The sequence below is a fragment of the Pogona vitticeps genome, chromosome 2 (assembly GCF_051106095.1).
Source record: "Pogona vitticeps strain Pit_001003342236 chromosome 2, PviZW2.1, whole genome shotgun sequence".
Lineage (NCBI taxonomy): Eukaryota > Metazoa > Chordata > Lepidosauria > Squamata > Agamidae > Pogona > Pogona vitticeps.
In genome coordinates this window covers 248,858,573-248,880,881 of record NC_135784.1, presented here as the reverse complement: position 1 = coordinate 248,880,881, position 22,309 = coordinate 248,858,573, and the positions used below count along the sequence as shown (strand labels likewise).

General features: G+C 39.8%; 1 protein-coding gene across 2 annotated transcripts in view; it reads left to right on the top strand.

The window, feature by feature from the left end:
• The window catches only part of SLC27A6 (solute carrier family 27 member 6), a 48,358-nt gene that overhangs the window by 7,410 nt on the left and 18,639 nt on the right, over positions 1–22,309 (top strand). For both annotated transcript variants that reach the window (XM_020797535.3, XM_072992393.2), the window contains exons 2-5: positions 3,245–3,451; positions 5,592–5,750; positions 6,337–6,461; positions 16,198–16,392. In XM_020797535.3, the coding sequence (XP_020653194.3) occupies positions 3,245–3,451; positions 5,592–5,750; positions 6,337–6,461; positions 16,198–16,392 (686 nt within the window). The remainder of the gene's footprint in view (positions 1–3,244; positions 3,452–5,591; positions 5,751–6,336; positions 6,462–16,197; positions 16,393–22,309) is intronic.

Here is a 22,309-nt window from a genome sequence, read left to right as displayed (position 1 = left end):
AGCAGAGAGACAATATACAGCCTTGTCGTACTCCTTGCCCAATTTTGAACCAATCAGTTGTTCCATGTCCAGTTCGAACTGTTGCTTCCTGTCCCACATATAGATTTCTCTGGAGATAGATAAGGTGGTCAGGCACTCCCATTTCTTTAAAAACTTGCCATAGTTTGTTGTGGTCCACACAGTCAAAGGCTTTTGTGTAGTCAATGAAGGAGAAATAGATGTTTTTCTGGAACTCTCTGGCTTTCTCCATAATCCAGCACATGTTAGCAATTTGGTCTCTAGTTCTTCTGCCCCTTTGAAATCCAGCTTCTGGGAGTTCTTGGTCCACATACTGCTGAAGCCTACCTTGTAGGATTTTGAGCATAACCTTGCTAGCGTGGGAAATGAGTGCAACTGTACGGTACTTGGAGCACACTGCCCTTCTTTGGGATTGGGATGTAGACTGATCTTTTCCAATCCTCTGGCCACTATTGAGTTTTCCAAACTTGCTGGCATATTGAGTGTAGCATCTTAACAGCGTCATCTTTTAAGGTTTTAAATAGTTCACTTGGAATGCCATCACCTCCACTGGACTTGTTGTTAGCCATGCTTTTTCTTGAACAGATCTCTGGTTTTTCCCTTTCTATTATTTTCCTCTATTTCTTTTCACTGTTCATTTAAGAAGGCCCTCTTGTCTCTCCTTGCTATTCTTTGGAAGTCTGCGTTCAATTTTCTGTAGCTTTCCCTATCTCCCTTGTATTTTGTTTCCCTTCTCTTCTCTGCTATTTGTAAGGCTCATTGGACAGGCATTCTTGCCTTTCCTTTTCTTTGGGATGGTTTTTGTTGTTGCCTCCTGTACAATGTTGCAAGACTCCATCCATAGTTTCTTACGCACTCTGTCCACCAAATCTAGTTCTTTAAATCTGTTCTTCACTTCAGTGTATTTGCGAAGGCTTTCACATCCGGGATCTAATGGTTCTTGTGGGTTTTTCAGGCTCTTTGGCCGTGTTCTGAAGGTTTTTCTTCCTAACGTTTCGCCAGTCTTTGTGGCCAGCATCTTCAGAGGACAGCACCGAAAAACCCACAAGAACCATGTTCTTCACTTCCACTGTGTATTCATAAGGGATTTGGTTTAGATTATACCTGACTAGCCCAGTGGTTTTTCCTACTCTCTTCCGTTTAAGCTTAAGTTTTGCTATAAGAAGCTGATGATCAGAGCCACAATCAGCTCCAGGTCTTGTTTTGCTGCCTGTATAGAGCTTCTCCATCTTTGGCTGCAGAGAATATAATCAATCTGATTTCGGTATTGCCCGTCTAGTGATGTCCATGTGTAGAGTTGCCTCTTGTGTTGTTGGAAAAGGGTTTTTGTGATGACCAGCTTGTTCTCTTGACAAAACTCTATTAGGCTTTGCCCTGCTTCATTTTGAACTCCAAGGCCAAACCTACCTGTTTTTCCTTTTATCTCTTCACCCTATTTTAGTATTCCAGTCCCCTATAATGAGAACATCTTTCTTTGGTCTCAGTTCTAGAAGGTGTTGTAAGTTTTCATAGAATTGGTCAATTTCAGCCTCTTCAGCATCAGTGGTTGGTGCATAACCTTGGATTATTGTGGTGCTGAAAGGTCTGCCTTGGATTCGTATTGAAATCATTCTATCATTTTTGAGAGTGTATCCCAGTACAGCTTTTCCCACTCTTTTGTTGACTATGAGGGCTACTTCATTTCTTCTATGGGATTCTTGCTCACAATTGTAGATATGATAATTGTCTGAATTGAATTTGCCCATTCCCATCCATTTTAGTTCACCGATGCCCAGGATGTCAATGTTTATTCTTGCCATCTCCTGTTTGACCACATCCAGTTTACCAAGGTTCAGAGATCTTACATTCCAGGTTCCTATGCAGTATTTTTCTTTGCAGCATCGGACTTACCTTTCACTTCCAGACATGTCCACAGCTGAGCGTCCTTTCAGCTTTGGCCCAACCACTTCATTAGCTCTGGAGCTACTTGTACTTGTCCTCCACTCTTCCTCAGTAGCATGTTGGACACCTTCTGACCTGAGGGGCTCATCTTCCGGCGTCATATCTTTTAGCTTTTTGTTTCTGTCCATGGAGTTTTCTTGGCAAACATACTGGAGTGGCTTGCCAGTTCCTGCTCCAGGTGGATCATGTTCAGTCAGAACTCTCCACTATGAGCTGTCCCTCTTGGGTGTCCCTGCATGGCATAGCCCATATCTTCTCTGAATTACTCAAGCCCCTTCACTACAACAAGGCAGCAATCCACGAAGGGGAGGTCAAGAAGAGAAGCAGTCTCTTATTCCCTTCTTCTGGGGCATCCTGGGACTGTGCTGCTTGCCCAAGACCACACAGGCTGGATCTACTCGTAGGAGGCACAGGAACTCCCAACCTCTGGCTCACAGCCAGATACCTAAACCACTGAGCTATTCGGCCAGCTCATGAGATATATAAAAGAAGAAATTTGTATTCAACCTTTGGAAATAAATCTATTTATTTATTTTCTCCTGCAGAGAACCACAACAGCATTTGTATACATACATCAGTTCCTCACCTTTGATCTGTTTTCTGTATGAAATTAAATCACAGTTTAATTTCTGACAATTCACAAAGAGATTGGAAAAACCCTCTTCTGGTTTTAAATTAACCACAGCTGTATGTTATATCCCAGTTTGGGGAACAGTGCTTAATTTAAATTGTGGGTATGCTGGTAATAAGTATGGTAATAAGTATGCTGCCCCTGGCTTTTTGGAATAAACCATACTGACCAGAATTCCATAGAATTTTTATGTAATAAGAAAAGAAGGTGGACCATACAAGCCTGAAACATGCCATCTTTTCCTTTTAGCATTATACTCTGGTGTAGGGTTAATGTGCAATGTGGGTCCTTATATCTTTTGGCACTCTATGGAAACCTTTCCAAATTGTCATGCTATCTGGAAATGATAAATGTTGACTAACCTTTCTGGAGAGTTCCAAATTGAGGAAGCCTTCTTGGATGCAATGAGGAAATGAATCCAAGCGTAGACACATAAGGCTCTTTCTGCAAGGAAAGTGGACTTTTGTTGGTCTTTATGATTCCCTTTGATTTCTGTTGAACAATGTAAGAAGACTGTAATATGCCACTTAGCTGCCCTTCCTCCATACAGTGATCCACTGCACCAGATAGCCACAGGCTTTTGTTCCTGAGATGCAATTGAAAGAATAATATTTGCACTCATAGTTAATCTGCTCTAATATTCTCATTTTGCAGATATGCTTGGGACCTTAGAAGAAATTCTTCCAGGCCTTCAAGAAGACATTAGAGTTTGGGTGATGACAAAAGAATCCAGGCTGCCACATGCTAACACCATTTTAGACAAGCTGGAAGTTTCCTCTGATGATCCTTTGCCAGTTGATCTTCATATTGTTAATAACCTAAAGGATCCTCACCTCTACATTTTTACCTCAGGAACAACAGGTATAATAGTCAATGATATCAGCTAGGTTTGAAATGTGCACTGAGTGCTATAAGAAGAAGGGATTGTGCTTTCATGCTAAAATGTACTGAAATGCACTAAAAATACACACTGAGACCACTTTCTGAAAAAAGTAGTTGACATGAAAAAAAGTCTTAATTTCTTTCCGAAGGTGGATGCATACTGAAGCTTTCTGATCTCATAACCTAGATAGTAACAACCTTTTCACTCATTCAGTATGGCTTGGGATTACATTTAAACAATAAATAACTACATTAAAAATAATGGCAGAAAATTACTATTTTTAACTATGTTCATTGCAAATAACAATACAAGGATATTTTCTGGTCAGTACCAGACCTCTAGATTAGAACTAGACTCCATGGACCTTACAATCTCATTTCCTAACATGTTGTTATACATCTGTTATGAAATGCTTGGTTAGTCTGCAGGTCATTATGGAGAAAGAAAATAGGATTAAGTAACTAATTAGTCTTGTAGTTTTGAAACAGATGGCTAGGTTTATTAGCAGTAGTACAGATGCTAAGAAGCTAAGATCTTTAGCTGTTTCTTTTGAAATACCTCTTAGCAAAGGAAATTAAAAGCACCATGCTATAATAATGGATTTCTCATTTGCTGCTATGACTTTAAGAAAGCTTTGTCTCACTACACATTATTAATTATTTGTCAGATTTAAAATAACACATTAATGTATGAGTCTTTATCTGCTTTAAATATATTTTAGAATAATTGTTTATCACTCTTTGCCTTATACCTTTGATTAAAATCAAAAGATTATTTAATATTTCTATGCTACATCAATAGGTTTTTCTTCCTGTGCCTTAGCATTGCTTTAGTGCCTGCTTCCACAACTTTTTCAAACTCCTTTCCTTCAAAAGGAAATGGTGCGGCTAAAAAATATTGTAAATAAATAAATAAATAAATAAATATTTCCTAATTAATTTTTGGGATTAGTGTGAAATTCAGTTTTCCAAAGCCTAAAATCAAGGGATGGATCTGAAATTAAGTGCCGAAGTAGTCCTATACTTGCTTAGCTTGGAGCAAAGCCAGCTGTACTCAATGTCTGAGTAAAACTGTAAGTTAATGGATTGTGCCATAAGTCAATGGAATGTAGGCACACCTAAAGTTTTCTGGATAACATCCATCGTGTCCCACATTCCAAAGAAAATGTCCTGAATACTTCCATGTGTTTGGAAAACAAAGGATCTATTAAGTAAAAAGAGTGAAAATAAAATTATTAATGTGATTTTTCTCAAGTTCAGTAACAGGGAAGAAAAGATAACTCTCAGTGTATTCAGTGAATACTAGGAACAGCTGGAATCCTGCTGGGATTTCACTCCAGAGAAATGTAAATCACGTATGTTGTAGTGGCAACTTAAGAGGTACAGTACATGTGGTCAGCTGACAGTTGTGAGACCAGGCACATAATGGGTCATTTGTTAATCAGCTGCTGTTTGTCACTACCATTTATTCAATTTCACTTACTCCAGAGTACAATTCCAATAGCATTCTGGCCAGAGAAGTGAAGTTTAGCACTCCCATCACATTTTCCCATTCCAAATTGGGACGTCATGAGAAAACCAGTAATGCATCTGACATGCTTTTTGTTCTTGGATTTATGATTATTTATTCCTGAGTGGCATGAAGTAAGTACATTGGTCGTCCCCAAACTGGGGACTGTGATAAGCTGCAGCTCACATAATCTGACTAGGGATGATGGGAGTTGTAATCCACCACAGAAACTAGAGTACATATTTGCAGGAAAGCTACTTCAGTGGTTAATTGTTTCCATGTCAAGCAAAAAGTTTGTTTTCTTACTGCCTTGACCCACCTGGATCCAGTGGCAGAGTTTAGTGAATGTTATTAGCAGCTTCTGATCTGAGCTGGGAGAAATAAACTCTCCCTTCCACTTTGTGGTGAGCCACCCATCCCTGCTCAGACCGTAGGGGAATTGGGTGAGTGCAGATCAGCAGAACTAACTGACACATGTTCTTTAGATATGATATATTCATCTCCAAACAGAACATACGGAAGTCATTTGTACAGAGGAGGAAATGCTAGCAGTTGATGTTGAATAACTGCACTTTGAAAATAAAAATGTTTGTGTGTTTTCTGTTTCAGGTCTCCCAAAGGCTGCTGTTATCAGTCACTTGCAGACCCTAAAAGGAGCTGCTGGATTATGGGCATTCGGTGCTACTCCTGATGATATCGTTTATATAACCCTTCCCCTTTACCACAGTGCTGCTTCTCTTCTTGGAATTGGTGGATGTATTGAACTGGGTAAGTAAAACAGTCCTTGACAACATCAGTGGTGAAGCCTCACTTTCAAAACTTAATGTGTATATTATGTGGCTATCTTTTGTGATCAATGGGGTGGATGAGGGTGGTCAGGCCTTACCTTAAAGTCCAGTGGCTTTGTGCCAAAAACATTTGGAATGATTCCAAAATATTCCTTTGGTCCTTGAAACAAGCAGGTGGCAGGTGGTCAGTCTACTTGTTAATTACTTGAGAAAATAAGAAAGGATTTTCTAGTCCAGCATTCTGTTCACACGGTGACCAATCACATACCTATGGAAACTCCACAAGCAGCAGATGAATTGAGGCTAGCTCTCTTTCTATATATATTGCATAGTCTGTATGGAAAAAGCATGGTGCAGAGTGAATTTATAGTGAAAGTTGTACTGTAGATATGGATATATCCAAAGATATATCTATGGATATAATATATATATTTAAAAAATAAACACGTGTAAAGGCAGTCAGTCCAAATTGCGAGGGATACTGGATTTTCCAGTAACTACAATGGGGAATATCACACTCAAATTATAATTTGGGATTGTGCTTTTTGTTTTTGTCTTGTTTTAAGGTGCAACATGTGTTTTAAGAAATAAATTTTCAGCTAGTCTGTTCTGGAGTGACTGCAAGAAGTATAACGTTACAGTGATTCAGTATATTGGGGAACTGTGCCGTTACCTTTGCAAACAGCCTGTGGTGAGTCCAATCAAAACAATATTAACTTTGTTAATCTAAACGAGTTCTTGGCTGAACAATGCTTATCCTAAAGTGTGCATTGTGCAATTTTATTAAAATACAAGTATTTATTAAAAATTAGTCTTTTGTATAGTTCTCTTCTGAGCAAGAACAGGGTTTTTTCACAACTCATGTTGGAGACAGGAACTTATGGCACCAAAACATTATTGCTAATTTAGTCTTCAAATAGCTTCTCTTCTGGAAATTTGCATGTCATTTCATGGCAATGAAGCATTTGTCTCTTTGCCTAGCTTTCTTTCTTTCTCCATCTTCCTTGATCAGCCTTGTTCCACACACAGACCATCACCACTGACAATGGGCAACTTTGTTTCATCCAAATGAAAATACTGTATATAGGGAAGAGGGGCCCAGTGCCCCCATAGAACTGTTAGTTTCTCTGCTGCTCCATGACTTTTAGACGTCAATAGCTGTGTCTAGAATAAGGAGAAGCATGTGCTGGGGCCAAGGAGGAGTTTAATTTATGGACAAGTACAATGTACAAAGCCGTGTAATGTCTTTTCCACAATTTAAAACAGAAAACCATACTTAGGATTTTTTTTGTTTTGTTTTTTGCACGAGTGACCTTGCAAGAGCGATCATTTCTTCTCCGAAGCCAAATGCTTTTGATCTGAGTATTACCATGTTTATTCTTAAAGGAAATGTACTGATTCCCCCCTGCTGTAGCACAGCTACTTTCTTGTGCATATCTTTTTGCGAGTGACGGGGAAAGCTGCATGTCTTCTATCTAATCATGTACTAAAACATTCTAGACCAGTTATTTCCACAATAAATACTTGTGTACAGACTCACTGTCCTCTGTCTGATGGAAATTCCTTAAGTGCATATGTTGCAAGCAACCAGCAACGCTTCTCCTTTTCGATTTCTGTTTGTTCTTTGATTATACTTGTTGCAATGGTGAAGAAACTTGTGCATTTTACAGATTTTACATTGAGAACATTGGCTAGGAATTATATAACTAGTAACTGCAAAAATCTGTATCTCTACAGTGTCCGACTGGACATTTGTGACATAATGTTGCTGTGTGCTTGACTTATTTACTACTTTTTAATCCTCATCAAATCATTAGTATTTATCCTATCAGTATGGAATTTAGTAGGAAGGATCTCTTGCCTGAAGTACAAAAGATTCCAAATAGAGAAATCATAAAAGGAAACCTGAATTCAAGTAATTGAGTGATTGGAGGCAGATCATTTTGTGGCATGCCATATGGCTAACAAAAAAGAATTACAATCCCACGCTCTGATTTCCACCTGAGGACTTCCACATGTGAGACTCATGTTCTCATCACTTGTATGGTGGCACTCAGGTGGCAATTAGAAGCTGGGTTTGTAACTTTATTTTTGGAAACTGTGCTGGATGGGGTATCTTGTTTCAACTTTTGGAATTCTGACACTCTTCTCTTGACTTATATTCTAACTTTGCATATCACCAGGATACACTCTATACTATCTTGATTTTATAATTAGCAATATTACTGTTTTATGAGGTCATTTGCCACACATTTAGAGCAGTCTTCCCTTGGCTGCTGCCCTCCAAAAGTAGTGGATTACAGGTCCTATTATCTGTTCAGAAAAGTATTTCAACTGATATAGCCTGTCCTGGAAGGGTATCTGGAACTTGGGTGTTGGTTTTCATCACTATGCTGATAATACTTCTGTCTCTTCCTCTTAGCATGTGTTAGTGCCACTGTGTAAGTCCTGAAGTTGAGTTTGGATAAAGTGAAAGACAGGATGTGGGTCGACAAACTAAGGCTCAGCTCAGAAAAGAAAACAATCCTGTTAATCAATAGACAACCTATTGGGTGTACTATCCATTCTGGATGGGATCGTTTTATCCCTGAAATTACTTTTTAAAAGCCTACTTCCAATTATTTTTACATGGCCAAATCTAAGTAAATGAAAACAAATTCTTGTTGTTCAGGTTTCCAGCCTAAATAAGGCATGCTGAACTTTTTAGTAGATTACAGAAATATAAATACACCTTTTTAAAAATCAGTTGCTCCTGGAGTTTCAGTTGTGTTAATCATAGGTAAATCTCTCAAGTCCAGAAAATTAGCCAAATATATTTTGAAATATCCAAAAGGCTTGTCTGTTTTCCTATTACTGCATAGAAAAGAAACTTGCCAGTTGCTCTAGTGCATATAAAAATTAAATTATTTTACGAAATGGAAAAGAACAATTTTTTTATTTTTACTCTAGAATTGCTAATGAAACAACACAAAATGTACATTTGTTTTAAAAAGGTGAATGGATGGGTAGAGAATATTTTGTTTTCATGGACATTGAAATTTAAAGGCATATACAATATGTGATTTGGCTCTGAAACACATATTCTGCCTTAGAACATTTAGGAAATCAACATGTTAAAATGTGCACTTTTTTTAAAAATGCCACTAGCATCAGCAGAGGTTGAGGAGAATTGATAACTAGTGAGAAAATAGCAGTAATGGAGCAAGAAAATCATCCCCCCCCCCGCGCTGGAATTCTAGTAAAATCCCTTTTTTGGGAAGAAATATCTGTTGACACAAATGGCAACTTTCAATAAAATTGGCTTCAAATTATTATTAGTTTTTTGCTTTAGGATTACAACAGTAGAAAAAGGAGTTAAATTATAATCATTAGCATTTTAAAGCATACATGCAAACACATTTAATGTCTATTCTAGTTTGACCCTAGAGAAAATTTTGATCAAAAATTAGCATTTATATTATATTTTGAAAAACTCAGCAAGTCTCTCTTTAGAGAAAAGCTAAATAGCTTTCATGCTAAGTTTTAAGCACTGTTGGCTGGAATCCTGTTGCTTTGCATAGTAAATTACATAGAATAGGCCCGCTGAATCAGTGAAGATTTGATGAGTCCACTCTTGTAAGTTCCATTCATTCAGATGGGCTACTGTAGTTGTAACTCACTACGTTAGTGAGTCACAACTACAGTAGGCCTATTTGAATCAACAGAACTTACGTAGAAGTTGACTCATCAAATCCCAACTGGTTCAGTGGGCCTACTGTATTGCTAAGTGTCAGGATTTCAACCTATCAGTTAGGACAATTGATAGACTAAGATAAGAATCTTAGGCTGGAATCCTGTTGGTGTTCACATAAGTCTTATATAATAGAATCATAGAAAAGTGAAGTTGGAAAGAGCCTACAAGGCCATCCAAGTTCAACTCACTGCTCAATGCAGGAACACAATCAAAGCGTATCTGCCAGGTGATTATCTAAGTTTTCCTTGAATGCCTCCAAGAGTTGTAGCACTCACCAATTCCCAAGGTAACTGCTTCCACTGTCGTACTGCTCTAACAGTTAGGAAGTTTTTCCTGATATTCAACTGAAATCTGGTTTCCTTTAACTTGAGCCCATTGTTGCGTGTCCTGTACTCTGGGATGATTGAGAACAGATCTTGCCCCTCCTCTGTATGACAGCCTTTCAAATATTTGAAAAGTCCTGTCATATCATTCCCCTAGTCTTCTTTTTTCAAGGCTAAACATGTCCAATTCTTTCAGCCTTTCCTCATAAGGCTTGGTCTACAGCCCCCAGATCATCCTTGTCGCCCTCCCCTCCATAGCATACTATGGTTAAGTTTGGCTAATTCATAAGGGCATGGTGCATCTCAGTTGTGGAGTCAGATCTATCACCAGACATGTGACTGAGATGCACCCCTGTGTCTCATAAATTAGTTTTAGCAAGGCACGTAAGCACCAATACAATTCTGGCTATCAAAGGAAAGTTTTCCACTTTAACCATTTTTTGCTTTTTTATTGTAATATTATTGTGGGGGGGGGGGGAGAAGGAAAAGATGCACACAAAGCAAGCCAAGAGTACTACCATCATATATGTCCTGCAGAGGTAGGGGTTGGATGCAACAAAAAAAGAAGTCTACTATACCTTCTACTTACAAAAAAGGGGGGATTTTCCTAAAGATGCAGTTTTTTAGTCATCTCATCTCCACCTGGAACAGACTCTGCTTGCAATTGAGTTTATTTTGTTCCAGAGACACTGCCTCCAGTTCTTTTTTTGGCTGTGACACATGACTTTGTACCCATGACCTTCTACATTTGCATTGCTTTTAAGAGGTGCCTTTCAATCCTTCTTCAATCGTCCTTACCTGTCTTATAGTGATGCCAAAACTGTAGGATGTCCATGTGGAAAAGAGGACAAGGATCTTGTACCTTTAATAGTTGTGTGGAAGAGGGAATAACACAGTCAGTCTGTCCTCATTTCCATGTGACTTCTGTAAGAATCGCAGCACTTACTTATCTGAAGTGGTAGAGCTGTTGTCCTTTTTGTTTGTTTGTTTTGAGGAGGACAGAGAAATTTTACTCCTGATGATTTGGTATTTGAAAAAGAGGGTTGGTGAAATCTGTGGGTGGGGAAAATTAGGGAAAACATGTAGAAAGCAACTATAATGTTTCTTTTAGTTTTTTCCATGAGGTTGATGGATCTCTACTCTACTTGGCTAAATCCATTGCCTTTTATAGTTGTAGTTTTCTAGAGTTGTAGCTGTGTTAGTCTGTGCAAGCATTTAAACAAGTTTTGTTAGACAAAGGGAGAGGCATTCTAATCCACACTGAAACCTGAAACCAACCACTTCTGAGTTGCTTCTACAGTCCCCCTTTTGAAACTTGCTTTAAATAGGGAAATACAGCCTGTACATCAGATCATGGATTATGGAACTTTTACTACTTCTGCACCACTCCAAGTTCTGTAATGCTCATCCTGATGATGTAGAGAAGCAACGTTTAAAAACATTTTTTTTAAAAAAAAATCTAATAAAGGTTATCATTCACCCTTGTCTTCTGATTGTATTGCAAGGACCACACTTATTTATTTTTTTATTATTTCTTTCTTTATTAGCACCAGCAATGTATGTTGCTGCTTTATGTGGCTCTTTTGTCCCCACATTATTCTGAAAATAACTCTGTAAGGTAGTACTGACTGACCCATGGATACCAAGTAAGCTCTGAGTGGGGATTTGAATGTGTATCACTGGTCCAGGTCCAGCTCTCTAACCATTATATTATACAGTCTTCCTCAGGTTAGTGGCTAGTGTATAAATGATTCTGAGGCTAAAACAAATTACTAGAAAAATTGTTGGGATCTGCAAGATGAGGGGAAGTAGGGGTCTTGCAGATGAAGCCTGTCTCGGGATCTGCAGATGAAGCCTCCCTCCCCTCTTGACCAGCAAGGAGAAAGGAGACGAGCGCTCAGGTGTATGTTTCAGGGCGGGATCCGGATGAACTAAACAGCGTGCTCTCTAGCATGCTGTTCAGTGAGAACTCTTCCAGACCGTCCTCTCGCCCCCATTTATTATCGGGATCTTCCTTTGAACAAGTTAATCAAAAACTATTCTAAACAGAGGCGGTTAATATCCTGAATACACAGCCAGAATCGACAGACAGGCTGGTAAACATTCCTGAATACAGAGCAGGGTAAACATATACAGTTAACACCTTAAGTAAACAAATAAGTTAATACAATTTACCCAGAAACAGGAAATTCCTAAATACACATGCAAGTTAATCAACTCAGAGACAGATAATTATCTTAGATAGCAAAGCAGGTTAATGATCATCCTTACTGGAAAACTGACCTGTGCCCAAAACAATGTCTGCTATATACATTGTAAAAGCATACAATTTCCCCACAAAAAATAACTCAAGAACTCATGTGTTTAATTTGAATCATGTGAAAAGCCTACATACATTAATCAGCATATATTTATAGCATGCTAATTGGACTAATATGCTATTATTTTAGTAGTTGTATGCCACCACATAACAGTCAGAACTGACATAGTGATCCTAATAAGATTTTTATGATAAGTGAGATATTAAGGACTGGTTTTTATTTCGGTTCCATCCCTCAGTGAATTTCCCTGACAGAACTGAGGAACTGAACCTGGGTTACCTGAATCCTAATCCATTAGAGACATGGTGGCACTGCGGGCTAAACCGCAGAAGCCTGTGCTGCAGGGTCAGAAGACCAGCAGTTATAAGATCGAATTCACGCGATGGAGTGAGCTCCCGTCGCTTTGTCCCAGCTCCTTGCCAACTTAGCAGTTCGAAAGCATGTAAATGCGAGTAGATAAATAGGTACCATCTCGGTGGGAAGGTAAAAAGGCGCTCCCTAGTCACGCTGGCCATGTGACAATGGAAACTGTCTTCGGACAAGCGCTGGCTCTACGGCTGGACTAAAAATGACAAGGGGAACCTTTACCTTTTAATCCATTACTCAATCCACTATACCACACTGGGTACCAATTTAGAATTTGTTGTTGTTGTTTAGTCATTAAGTCGTGTCTGACTCTTTGTGGCCCCATGGACCACAGCACTCCTGGCCCTCCTGTCTTCCACTGCCTCCCGGAGTTTGGGCAAATTTATGTTGGTAGCTTCAATTACACTGTCTAACCATCTTGTCCTTTGTCATCCCCTTCTCCTCTTGCCTTTACTCTTTCCCGGCATTAGGGTCTTTTCCAGGGAGTTTTCTCTTCTCGTGAGATGGCCAAAATATTGGAGCCTCACCTTCAGGATCTGTCCTTCCAGTGAGGACTCAGGGTTGAGTTCCTTCAAAATGGGTAGGTTTGATCTCCTTGCAGTCCAGGGGATTCTCAAGTGTCTCCTCCAGCACCACAATTCAAAAACCTGAATTCTTCACCGGTCAGCCTTCTTTATGGTCCATCTCTCACTTCCATACACCAGCACTGGAAAAACCATATATTTGACTATGCGTACCTTTGTCGGCAGGGTGATGTCTTTGCTTTTTAATTTACAATTTACGCTTCTCAAATCTGGAGGACTGGAAAACCTTACACATAGATATCGAAACTGAAGGCACAGTATTCTGATGTTCCAGCACCAAACTGTTGTGCATGTAAAGCCCACAAATGGGGCATGTATGTTACAGCACTATCTTGCTCATGCACCCCAGCAACTACTATTCAGAGGCATAATGTCTCCGTTATGATGTTAACCTCAGTTTCCATCACCTCTCTGACAGTCGCCAGAAGGGTGTAACCCACCCCAGTCCTTTGGGCACAAATGTCTTTATCATATTTTCACAAGACATTCTTATGACCTCATTTCTTGTTTGGATTCTGCATGCCTCCTTCCTCAGTCACCTGTTTAATCCCAAGGGCTGTCCTTGCCCTTCGCCCTTGCTTCAGAGTTATTTTCTTCTTTGAGATTTGTTTGGATTGGTCGTGATGATTTTATAACAGACTATCAACAGCCATCTGTGAATTTGTAAATTACTAGATCTGCAAATAGTACTACAGCAATTTAATCTGGCTCCTTGTGTGGGATATCTTTAATCAACAAAGCTGTCTTTTGTTAAGGAAATGCCTAAGTGGAAACAAAGTTTGCCTATAGGTTAAATTGGAGAGTTTCAGTTTCTGTGGGCTGATGAATGAACCATTCAGTCTGAGTTGGGTCGTTTTCTTTGTTCATTGCTGAACAAAAGGTTACAATAAAAGTCTCTTTGTTTTGTGTTTTTTCTGGTGTTACCAGATTTACATCTGAATAAGACAGAACTCAGTGACCTCAATAAAGAGTAGCTGAAGTGTTACAGATGACATGCTAATTTGAATTAAGCAGTGATGAAAAACAAGTCATTCAATCTTTTTGAAAGCACAGACTTAGATCAGTCTGTTTTCATTGATTCCCTGGAGGTGGTTAAACGAACTAAAAATCTGCATAATTTGAGAAGCATAAGGAAAAGAAGGCCTCTACAGAAACAGAACATTAAAAAAAAAGGACCCTGGTTCAAGTAAAGACAGTTGTGACTTAGCAGAACTATATGAATGAGTTCTTAGAAGGAAATTCCATTGTGATTATTGAGATTTAATCACAACTGCATTTAGGATTGTGATGAAAGTCCTTTTATAGAATGACATACTGTATTTTTCCATTTATAAGACAACCCAATGTATAAGATGACCCCCTTTTTCTAACCCCGAATTAGAAAATTTGATCACTGCTTTCCCCGCCACTTCCTAAACCCAGGGCTTAGCAAAAGGAAGGGTAACAGAGCTGTCAAAGGGCTCCCTTTCACCACTGCTTTTCCCTTCCTTTTGCTAAGTCACGGGGCTTAGCAAAAAGAAGGGAGAAGTGGGGATCAAAGGGCTGCATGATCACTGAGCCCAAAACCAGTGGTGGAGGCAGCAGCCGGAGGCAGAGACTGAGGCAAAGAAGCAGCCAGGCTCAATTGCCTCTCCCTGCAGCCCACTGACTGCTGCCGCCGCCACCCAGTCGCAAGGAGGTGATCGCCTCCTCCTGCTGCCTTCCATGTATAAAACGACCCTCAATTTTTCTTCTAATTATTTTAGGGAAAAGTGTAATTTTATACATGGAAAAACACCTTTCAGTAAATGTGATAAATAGTTAACTTTGGATGTATTGGGGCTAAAGATGAAAATGCCATTAAAATTTATTCTCCTAATCTTTGGTATTTGATTTCCATAAAACTGTACTATGTATGAAAGTGCAATATGGTAGGTCAGACCATTGATGTATCTAGCATAGTTGTTGTTTAGTCATTAAGTAGTGTCCGACTCTTCGTGACCCCATGGACCAGAGCACGCCAGGCCTGTCTGTCTTCCACTGCCTCCCGGAGTTGGGTCAAATTCATGTTGGTAGTTTCTATGACAGTGTCCAACCATCTCGTCCTCTGTTGTCCCCTTCTCCTCCTGCCTTCACACTTCCCCAACATCAGGGTCTTTTCCAGGGAGTCTTCTCTTCTCATGAGATGGCCAAAGTATTGGAGCCTCAGCTTCAGGATCTGTCCTTCTAGTGAGCACTCAGGGTTGATTTCCTTCAGAATTGATAGGTTTGTTCTCTTTGCAGTCCGGGGGACTCTCAAGAGTCTCCTCCAGCACCACAATTCAAAAGCATCAATTCTTTGGTAGTCAGCCTTCTTTGGTCCAGCTCTCACTTCCATATATCACTACTGGAAAAACCATAGCTTTGATTATGCGGACTTTTGTCGGCAAGGTGATGTCTCTGCTTTTTAAATTGCTATCTAGGTTTGTCATTGCTTTCCTCCCAAGAAGAAGCCATCTTTTAATTTCATGGCTGCTGTCACCATCTGTAGTGATCATGGAGTCGAAGAAAGCAAAACCTGTCACTGCCTCCATCTCTCCCCCTTCTGTTTGCCAGGAGGTGATGGGACCAGTGGCCATGATTTTAGCATTTTTTATGTTGAGCTTCAGACCATTTATTGCACCCTATTTTACCCTAATTAACAGGTTCTTTAATTCCTCCTTGAATGCTTTTCTCCCCCCCCCTTCGGCCAGAAGGGATTAATTGCATTTCAGTGCATTCGTATGGGAAATGGTGCTTCGACTTACGATCATTTTGAAATTTCGTGGCCGGGCTCATTTCCAGATTAGGTCTTATTTCGGGGAAAGAGAGTAATTATGTGAATGGAGAAAAGTAGCAAGTGTCACACAGTGCATTCCTTTTTCAAAGAATAACATTTCATGTTCTGTTCCTACCATACCATTTTCAGTCCATTTGAAAAGCTGTTATCTGCCTCTAATTTAATGGAAAACTTGACAGAATATACTGCAAGATGTAGATAATCTTTCCATTCTGGAGTTACATAGCTTGACGAGACCGCTATACGTTCAAGAGTGATGGCTTCATTTTAAGTGTTTGTTTATTCTTTTAACATGTCTTACAGAAAGAAGGAGAAAAAAACCACAAGGTTCGTCTAGCAATTGGAAATGGAGTGAGAACAGATGTCTGGAAAGAATTTTTACATCGATTTGGTAACATCAAGATGTGTGAATTTTATGGTGCAACTGAAGGGAACATTTGTTTCATGAATCACACAGGCAAAGTTGGATCTGTGGGTCGAACAAATTTCTTTTATAAGGTAACTATTTACATATGTGTGCTTTGTGAAAGAAATATCTGATAAACTTTTTTTAAAATTTATGCCATTTAGTAGCCTGAACACTCTGGGTATTTCGTAAAATGGAAGTGAAACTAAAGAAGAACAGCAAACCATTTAATGCAAATCAAAAACAAATTTAAACAGCCACAGATTTTTACTAATGGCAGAGGAATAGCAGCAGTACACGATTTTAGAACGCACACATGTAAAAAACAGGGACTAACTTGATTATAGGATAGTGTTCAGGACAAGTTTAGAATTAGCAGCTACAATCCTATTCCCATTTACCTGAAAGGAAGCCCTATTAGTGGGATCTACTGTACTTCTATGGAAATATGCATAGGATAGTACTGTTGATCATTCCCCATGTAGCAGTTGCTGGAAACAAAGTCACATATCAAGGATCACATCCTTAAAAAGCTTGGAATACAAGACATTTTACTGGACAATTCAAAATGATTCTTGCCATACATCATGTACATAGACATTTGTGCAAGTGTGTGTCTTGCTTGAAATGTACTTGAATTTCTGTTTAACATTTCTAACCATGGACGCGCATGAATCTCCCAACATAAAGTGCCAAATAGTAGACAGATAATTCTTCAGGTTTTGGGACAAGTCAAAGCTTGCTTGATTTTTTCCTTTAAATTTTTTTAACTGCTGTTGTTGACTGCTAAGTTCATCCAGTTCAAAAATCAGCATTCTTTGTACTGGAGGTCATGTTGAAGATGTAGGAAAGGGTTTTGGTCATGCAAATGCTTCAGCAAGATACCAATTGAAATTACCAGTCAGGCAGATGGTAAATGGAGGAAGGAAACCTTGATACCCATAGAGAAGAAAAACAAAGGGAAGAGAAGAAAGACTGTGGTGCTAAAATTGATTGAAACCTTATCACTCAAAGCCCATACAAGAAGACAAGCACTTAATCCAACAACACACACACTCCTCATTCCTAAATCAAAGTGAAACTACCCAATGCATCACCTTGACCTAGTTGAGTGATGGCTAAACTTTTTGAGCCCAAGTGCCCAAACAGCCACACAAAACTAAATTATTTCTTTCAAAGTGCCAACACGCAATTAAATCTGAATACTGAGGTTTTAGTTTAGAAAAAAAACCTCATACAGTTGTCTGAATTAATCATCACCTTTTGCTTCAAAACATAACAGAAGTTTCAATGATACGAACACTTTTTTATTTAAAAATAACCATTAACTCTAGTAAATGGAAACAAATATTAAAGTAATACAAGCCAGGTAATTTTTACAAACTTTTAAAATAATTATATGCATGGATTTTTTGATAAGGGATAATCAACTTGGCATGCTTTTGCACAATGTGATTTTTGATGTTGTATGCATGCTGGTAATTTGTCAAACCTTGGCCCATATGCTATTAGTTTGAGAGCAACACATGCAGCACCCAGACAACCCAGATATAGTCGTGCCCCACTTTACGACTGCCCCGCATTACGACGAAACCGTATTACAACGACGTTTTTGTGATCGCTTTTGCAATCACAAAACGATGGTCTGAATAGGCTTTTTTTACTTTGTGATGATCGGTTCCCTGCTTCGGGAACCGATTCTTCACAAAACGACGATTTTTCTACAGCTGATCGGCGGTTTCAAAATGGCCACTGGATAAATAAAATGGCTCCCCGCTGTTTTCTGGGATAGATTCCTTGCAAGACAGCCACCAAAAATGGCCACCCTATGGAGGATCTTCGCTGGACAGTGAGTTTTTAGCCCATTGGAACGCATTAAACGGGTTTTAATGCATTTCAGTGGGTTTTTTATTTTCGCATTACAACGTTTTCATTCTACAGCGATTTCGCTGGAACGAATTAACGTTGTAATGCGAGGCACCACTGTACTGTGGTTGCTGACCTTGAGCCAGGCATACTGGAGAGTGAAGTCAAGTGGGCCTTAGAAAGCATAGCTAACAACAAGGTCAGTGGAGGTGATGGCATTTTAGTTGAACTATTTAAAATCTTAAAAAGATGACACTGTTAAGGTGCTAAACTCAATATGCCAGCAAGTTTGGAAAACTCAGCAGTGGCCAGAGGATTGGAAAAGATCAGTCTACATCCCAATCCCAAAGAAGGGCAGTGCCAAAGAACGCTCCAACTATCATACAATTGCACTCATTTCATATGCTAGCAAGGTTATGCTCAAAATCCTCCAAGGCAGGCTTCGGCAGTATGTGGACCGAGAACTCCCAGAAGTACAAGCTGGATTTCAAAGGGGCAGAGGAACTAGAGACCAAATTGCTAACATGTGCTGGATTATGGAAAAAGCCAGAGAGTTTCAGAAAAACATCTACTTGTCCTTCATTGACTATGCGAAAGCCTTTGACTGTGTGGACCACAACAAACTATGGCAAATTCTTAAAGAAATGGGAGTGCCTGACCACCTTATCTATCGCCTGAGAAATCTATATGTGGGACAGGAAGCAACAGTTAGAACTGGATATGGAACAACTGATTGGTTCAAAATTGGGAAAGGAGTACGACAAGGCTGTATATTGTCTCCCTGCTTATTTAACATATATGCAGAACACCTCATGCGAAACGTTGGACTGGAAGAATCCCAAACAGGAATTAAGATTAAATGTAATGAGAGGAAATGGACATACTGGAAGAAATATCAACCTCAGATATGCAGATGATACCACTCTGATGGCAGAAAATGAGGAGGAATTAAAGAACCTTTTAATGAGGGTGAAAGAGGAGACCACAAAAATGGTCTGAAGCTCAACATAAAAAAACTAAGATCATGGCCACTGGTCCCATCACCTCCTGGCAAATACAAGGGGGACGTTACAGAGGCAGTGACAGACAGCAGCCACGCAATTAAAAGACGCCTGCTTCTTGGGAGGAAAGCAATGACAAACCTAGACAGCATCTTAAAAAGCAGACATCACCTTGCCAACAAAGGTACGTATAGTCAAAGCTATGGTTTTTCCAGTAGTGGTGTATGGAAGCGAGAGCTGGACCATAGAGAAGGCTGACCACAGAATAACTGATGGTTTTGAATTGTAGTGCTAGAGGAGACTCTTGAGAGTTCCCTGGTCTGCAAGGAGAACAAACCTAACCATTTTGAAGGAAATCAACCCTGAATGCTCACTGGAAGGACAGATCCTGAAACTGAGGCTCCAATACTTTGGCCATCTCATGGGAAGAGTAGACTCCCTGGAAAAGACCTTGATGTTGGGAAAGTGTGAAGTCAGGAGGAGAAGGGGACGACAGAGGACAAGATGGATGAATAGTGTCATCGAAGCAACCAACATGAATTTGACCCAACTCCGGGAGACAGTGGAAGACAGGAGGGCCTGGCGTATTTTTGTCCATGGGGTAACGAAGAGTCAGACACAACTTAATGACTAAACAAAAACAACATTTATAAAGCTTATCAAGTAAATTTTTGACTTGTTTCCTCCAAAGTAAACCATCCTCAGAAATGCAGCTATATATAGGAGTGCAGACTTTTAATACACATTTTATACACTACATAAAGTGTATACACACATTTTACTTATTTGAAATGTAGTGTTGGCAAAGAGTTTTACAGATACAGTGGACCCTCGATTTACGGAATTAATCTGTATTGGAACAGTGGCTGCAGGTCGAAAAGTCTGTAGGTCGAGGCTCCATTGACCTACAATCCACTGAAAACCGATTAATCCGTAACCAACTGGGTTTTTTTCCATTTTGGTTTTTTTTTTCCGGTCTGTAAGTCGATTCTCTGGCTGCAAGTCGAACCTAAATTTTGCGGCCGGAGAAATCTGTAACTCGAAAAGTCTGTAAGTTGAGCTGTCTGTAAGTCGAGGGCCCACTGTATTATGTCTTGTCAGAAAGATAAGTAAAGCAAATTAAGTGTGGACTTTCATTACAAACTAAAATAATCAAACAAAGGGTACTGTACTACAGTAGCATCATAAGAAGACAAGCTCACTGGAAAAGGCAGCAACGCAAGAAAAAGTGCAAAGCAGAAGAGAAAAGAGGAAGGCTGCACTTGAGATGGATTGTCACAATAAAGAAACCCATAGTCTTTTGTTTGGTGTTGCAGTCAAAGTAGGACCAGGAGCAGAAAGACTGGGATTCAGATTTTGTGAATAAAATGTAATACTTTTGCCTGCTTTGGGGATGATAAATAGAGAAACACGATTGCTACACACTTCCTACTTCTGCTGTTCTCAGCAGAAACTGCAGAGCTAAATGCAGTGGAGATTAACAGTTTTGAGTCAGTCTCTTCCCCCCTCTCCCTCTCCCCCTCTCTCACACACAGACACACACAGACACATCCTCACTCTCTTCATTTTTTACATACATGTAAACAAGCTTGATGAAGTTGCATGTTCCTTCCCTCAACTGCATCAGTTCCTGCATCAGTTCCTATTTTCAGTTTTGAGTCTCTCTCTCTCTCTCTCTCTCACACACACACACACACACTCCATTTTGTACATACATGTAAACAAGCTTGATGAAGTTGCATGTTCCTTCCCTCAACTGGAGCCTTTCCCTCTTCCTCCTGCTTGCGGGCACCTCCCTGCAGAAGCAGTCATTCACAAGCCCCGGATTGATTGACTGCCTGGGGCCCCTTCTACACCTGTAACCAATCAAGCAGGCTTGTATCTGATCTGTTAAAGAAGGAGTGCCGGAACCAAGGAAAGTAGCAGGAAGAGGTGGCTGACGATGGTATAGTTTGAGGTTCGTCTGTGGGGGATGGGGTGGGTGTGGGTAGCGCTCTGCTTGCATGCCAAGGGAGACGTCTCTGCGTGCCACCTGTGGCACACGTGTCATAGGTTTGTCATCATTGGCCTAGTTGATCCCTAAGGCCATTTTTGCCATTCCACACCACTTCAGTATTTGCCTTCTATGGTATTCTAACTTTATTTATTTATTTATTTATTTTTGGACTTATATACCGCCCCATAGCGCTACAAGCACTCTCCGGGCGGTTTACAATTTAATTATACAGGCTACACATTGCCCCCCCCCCAGCAAGCTGGGTACTCATTTTACCAACCTCGGAAGGATAGAAGGCTGAGTCAACCTTGAGCCGGCTACCTAGGATTTGAACCCCAGGTCGTGAGCACAGTTTTAGCTGCAGTACAGCATTTTAACCACTGCGCCACGAGGCTCTTTTTTTCTTCTTTTGTTCTTCTTTCCTCACTTTTCAGTGTATATTTTTTTAAAATTTCATCTTCTGAATATCAAGTTTTTCTGGTACAATCTGGGATGATTCTCATTTGCATCAGAACCAGACTGGGCTATTTGTTTTGATCTGGGGCATGCCCAGGCTAACACCTGGATCAAAGTCCCAGTTTGATCCAGAATTCTGCAATTAGCTGAAGCCAGTTCAGAGTCCTATTTATAACCATGTAAGACTTGCTTTCCTGTCCTATATCTTATTTATTGATTTGATTTGATTTGATTTGATTTGATTTGATTTGATTTGATTTGATTTGATTTGATTTGATTTGATTTGATTTGATTTGTATGCCACCTGCACCCTGCAAGGGTCTCTGGGTAGCTTCCAACATCGATTAAAGCAGTTCAGTTGAAACACACTAAAAACCAGTATGGTTACATCTATACTCTGCAAAAGAAAAAATAAAACAAAAACAATCTAGATCCATAACTCTATCAGTTAAAATTAAAAACCTTCAATTATAAAACTTCCAGAACAGGAAGGTTTTAACCTGGTCAGTAATGTCGGCACCAGTTGGATTTCTTTTGGGAGGGCATTCCAAAGGCAGGGAGCAGCTGCCAAAAAGGTCCTCCACCTACAGGCCATCCCTCTCACCTCACTGACAGATGGCTCTTTCAGGAGGGCCTTCTGGCTAGATCTCAGTTGCCGGGTAGATTCATATGGAAGGAGGCAGTCCTTCA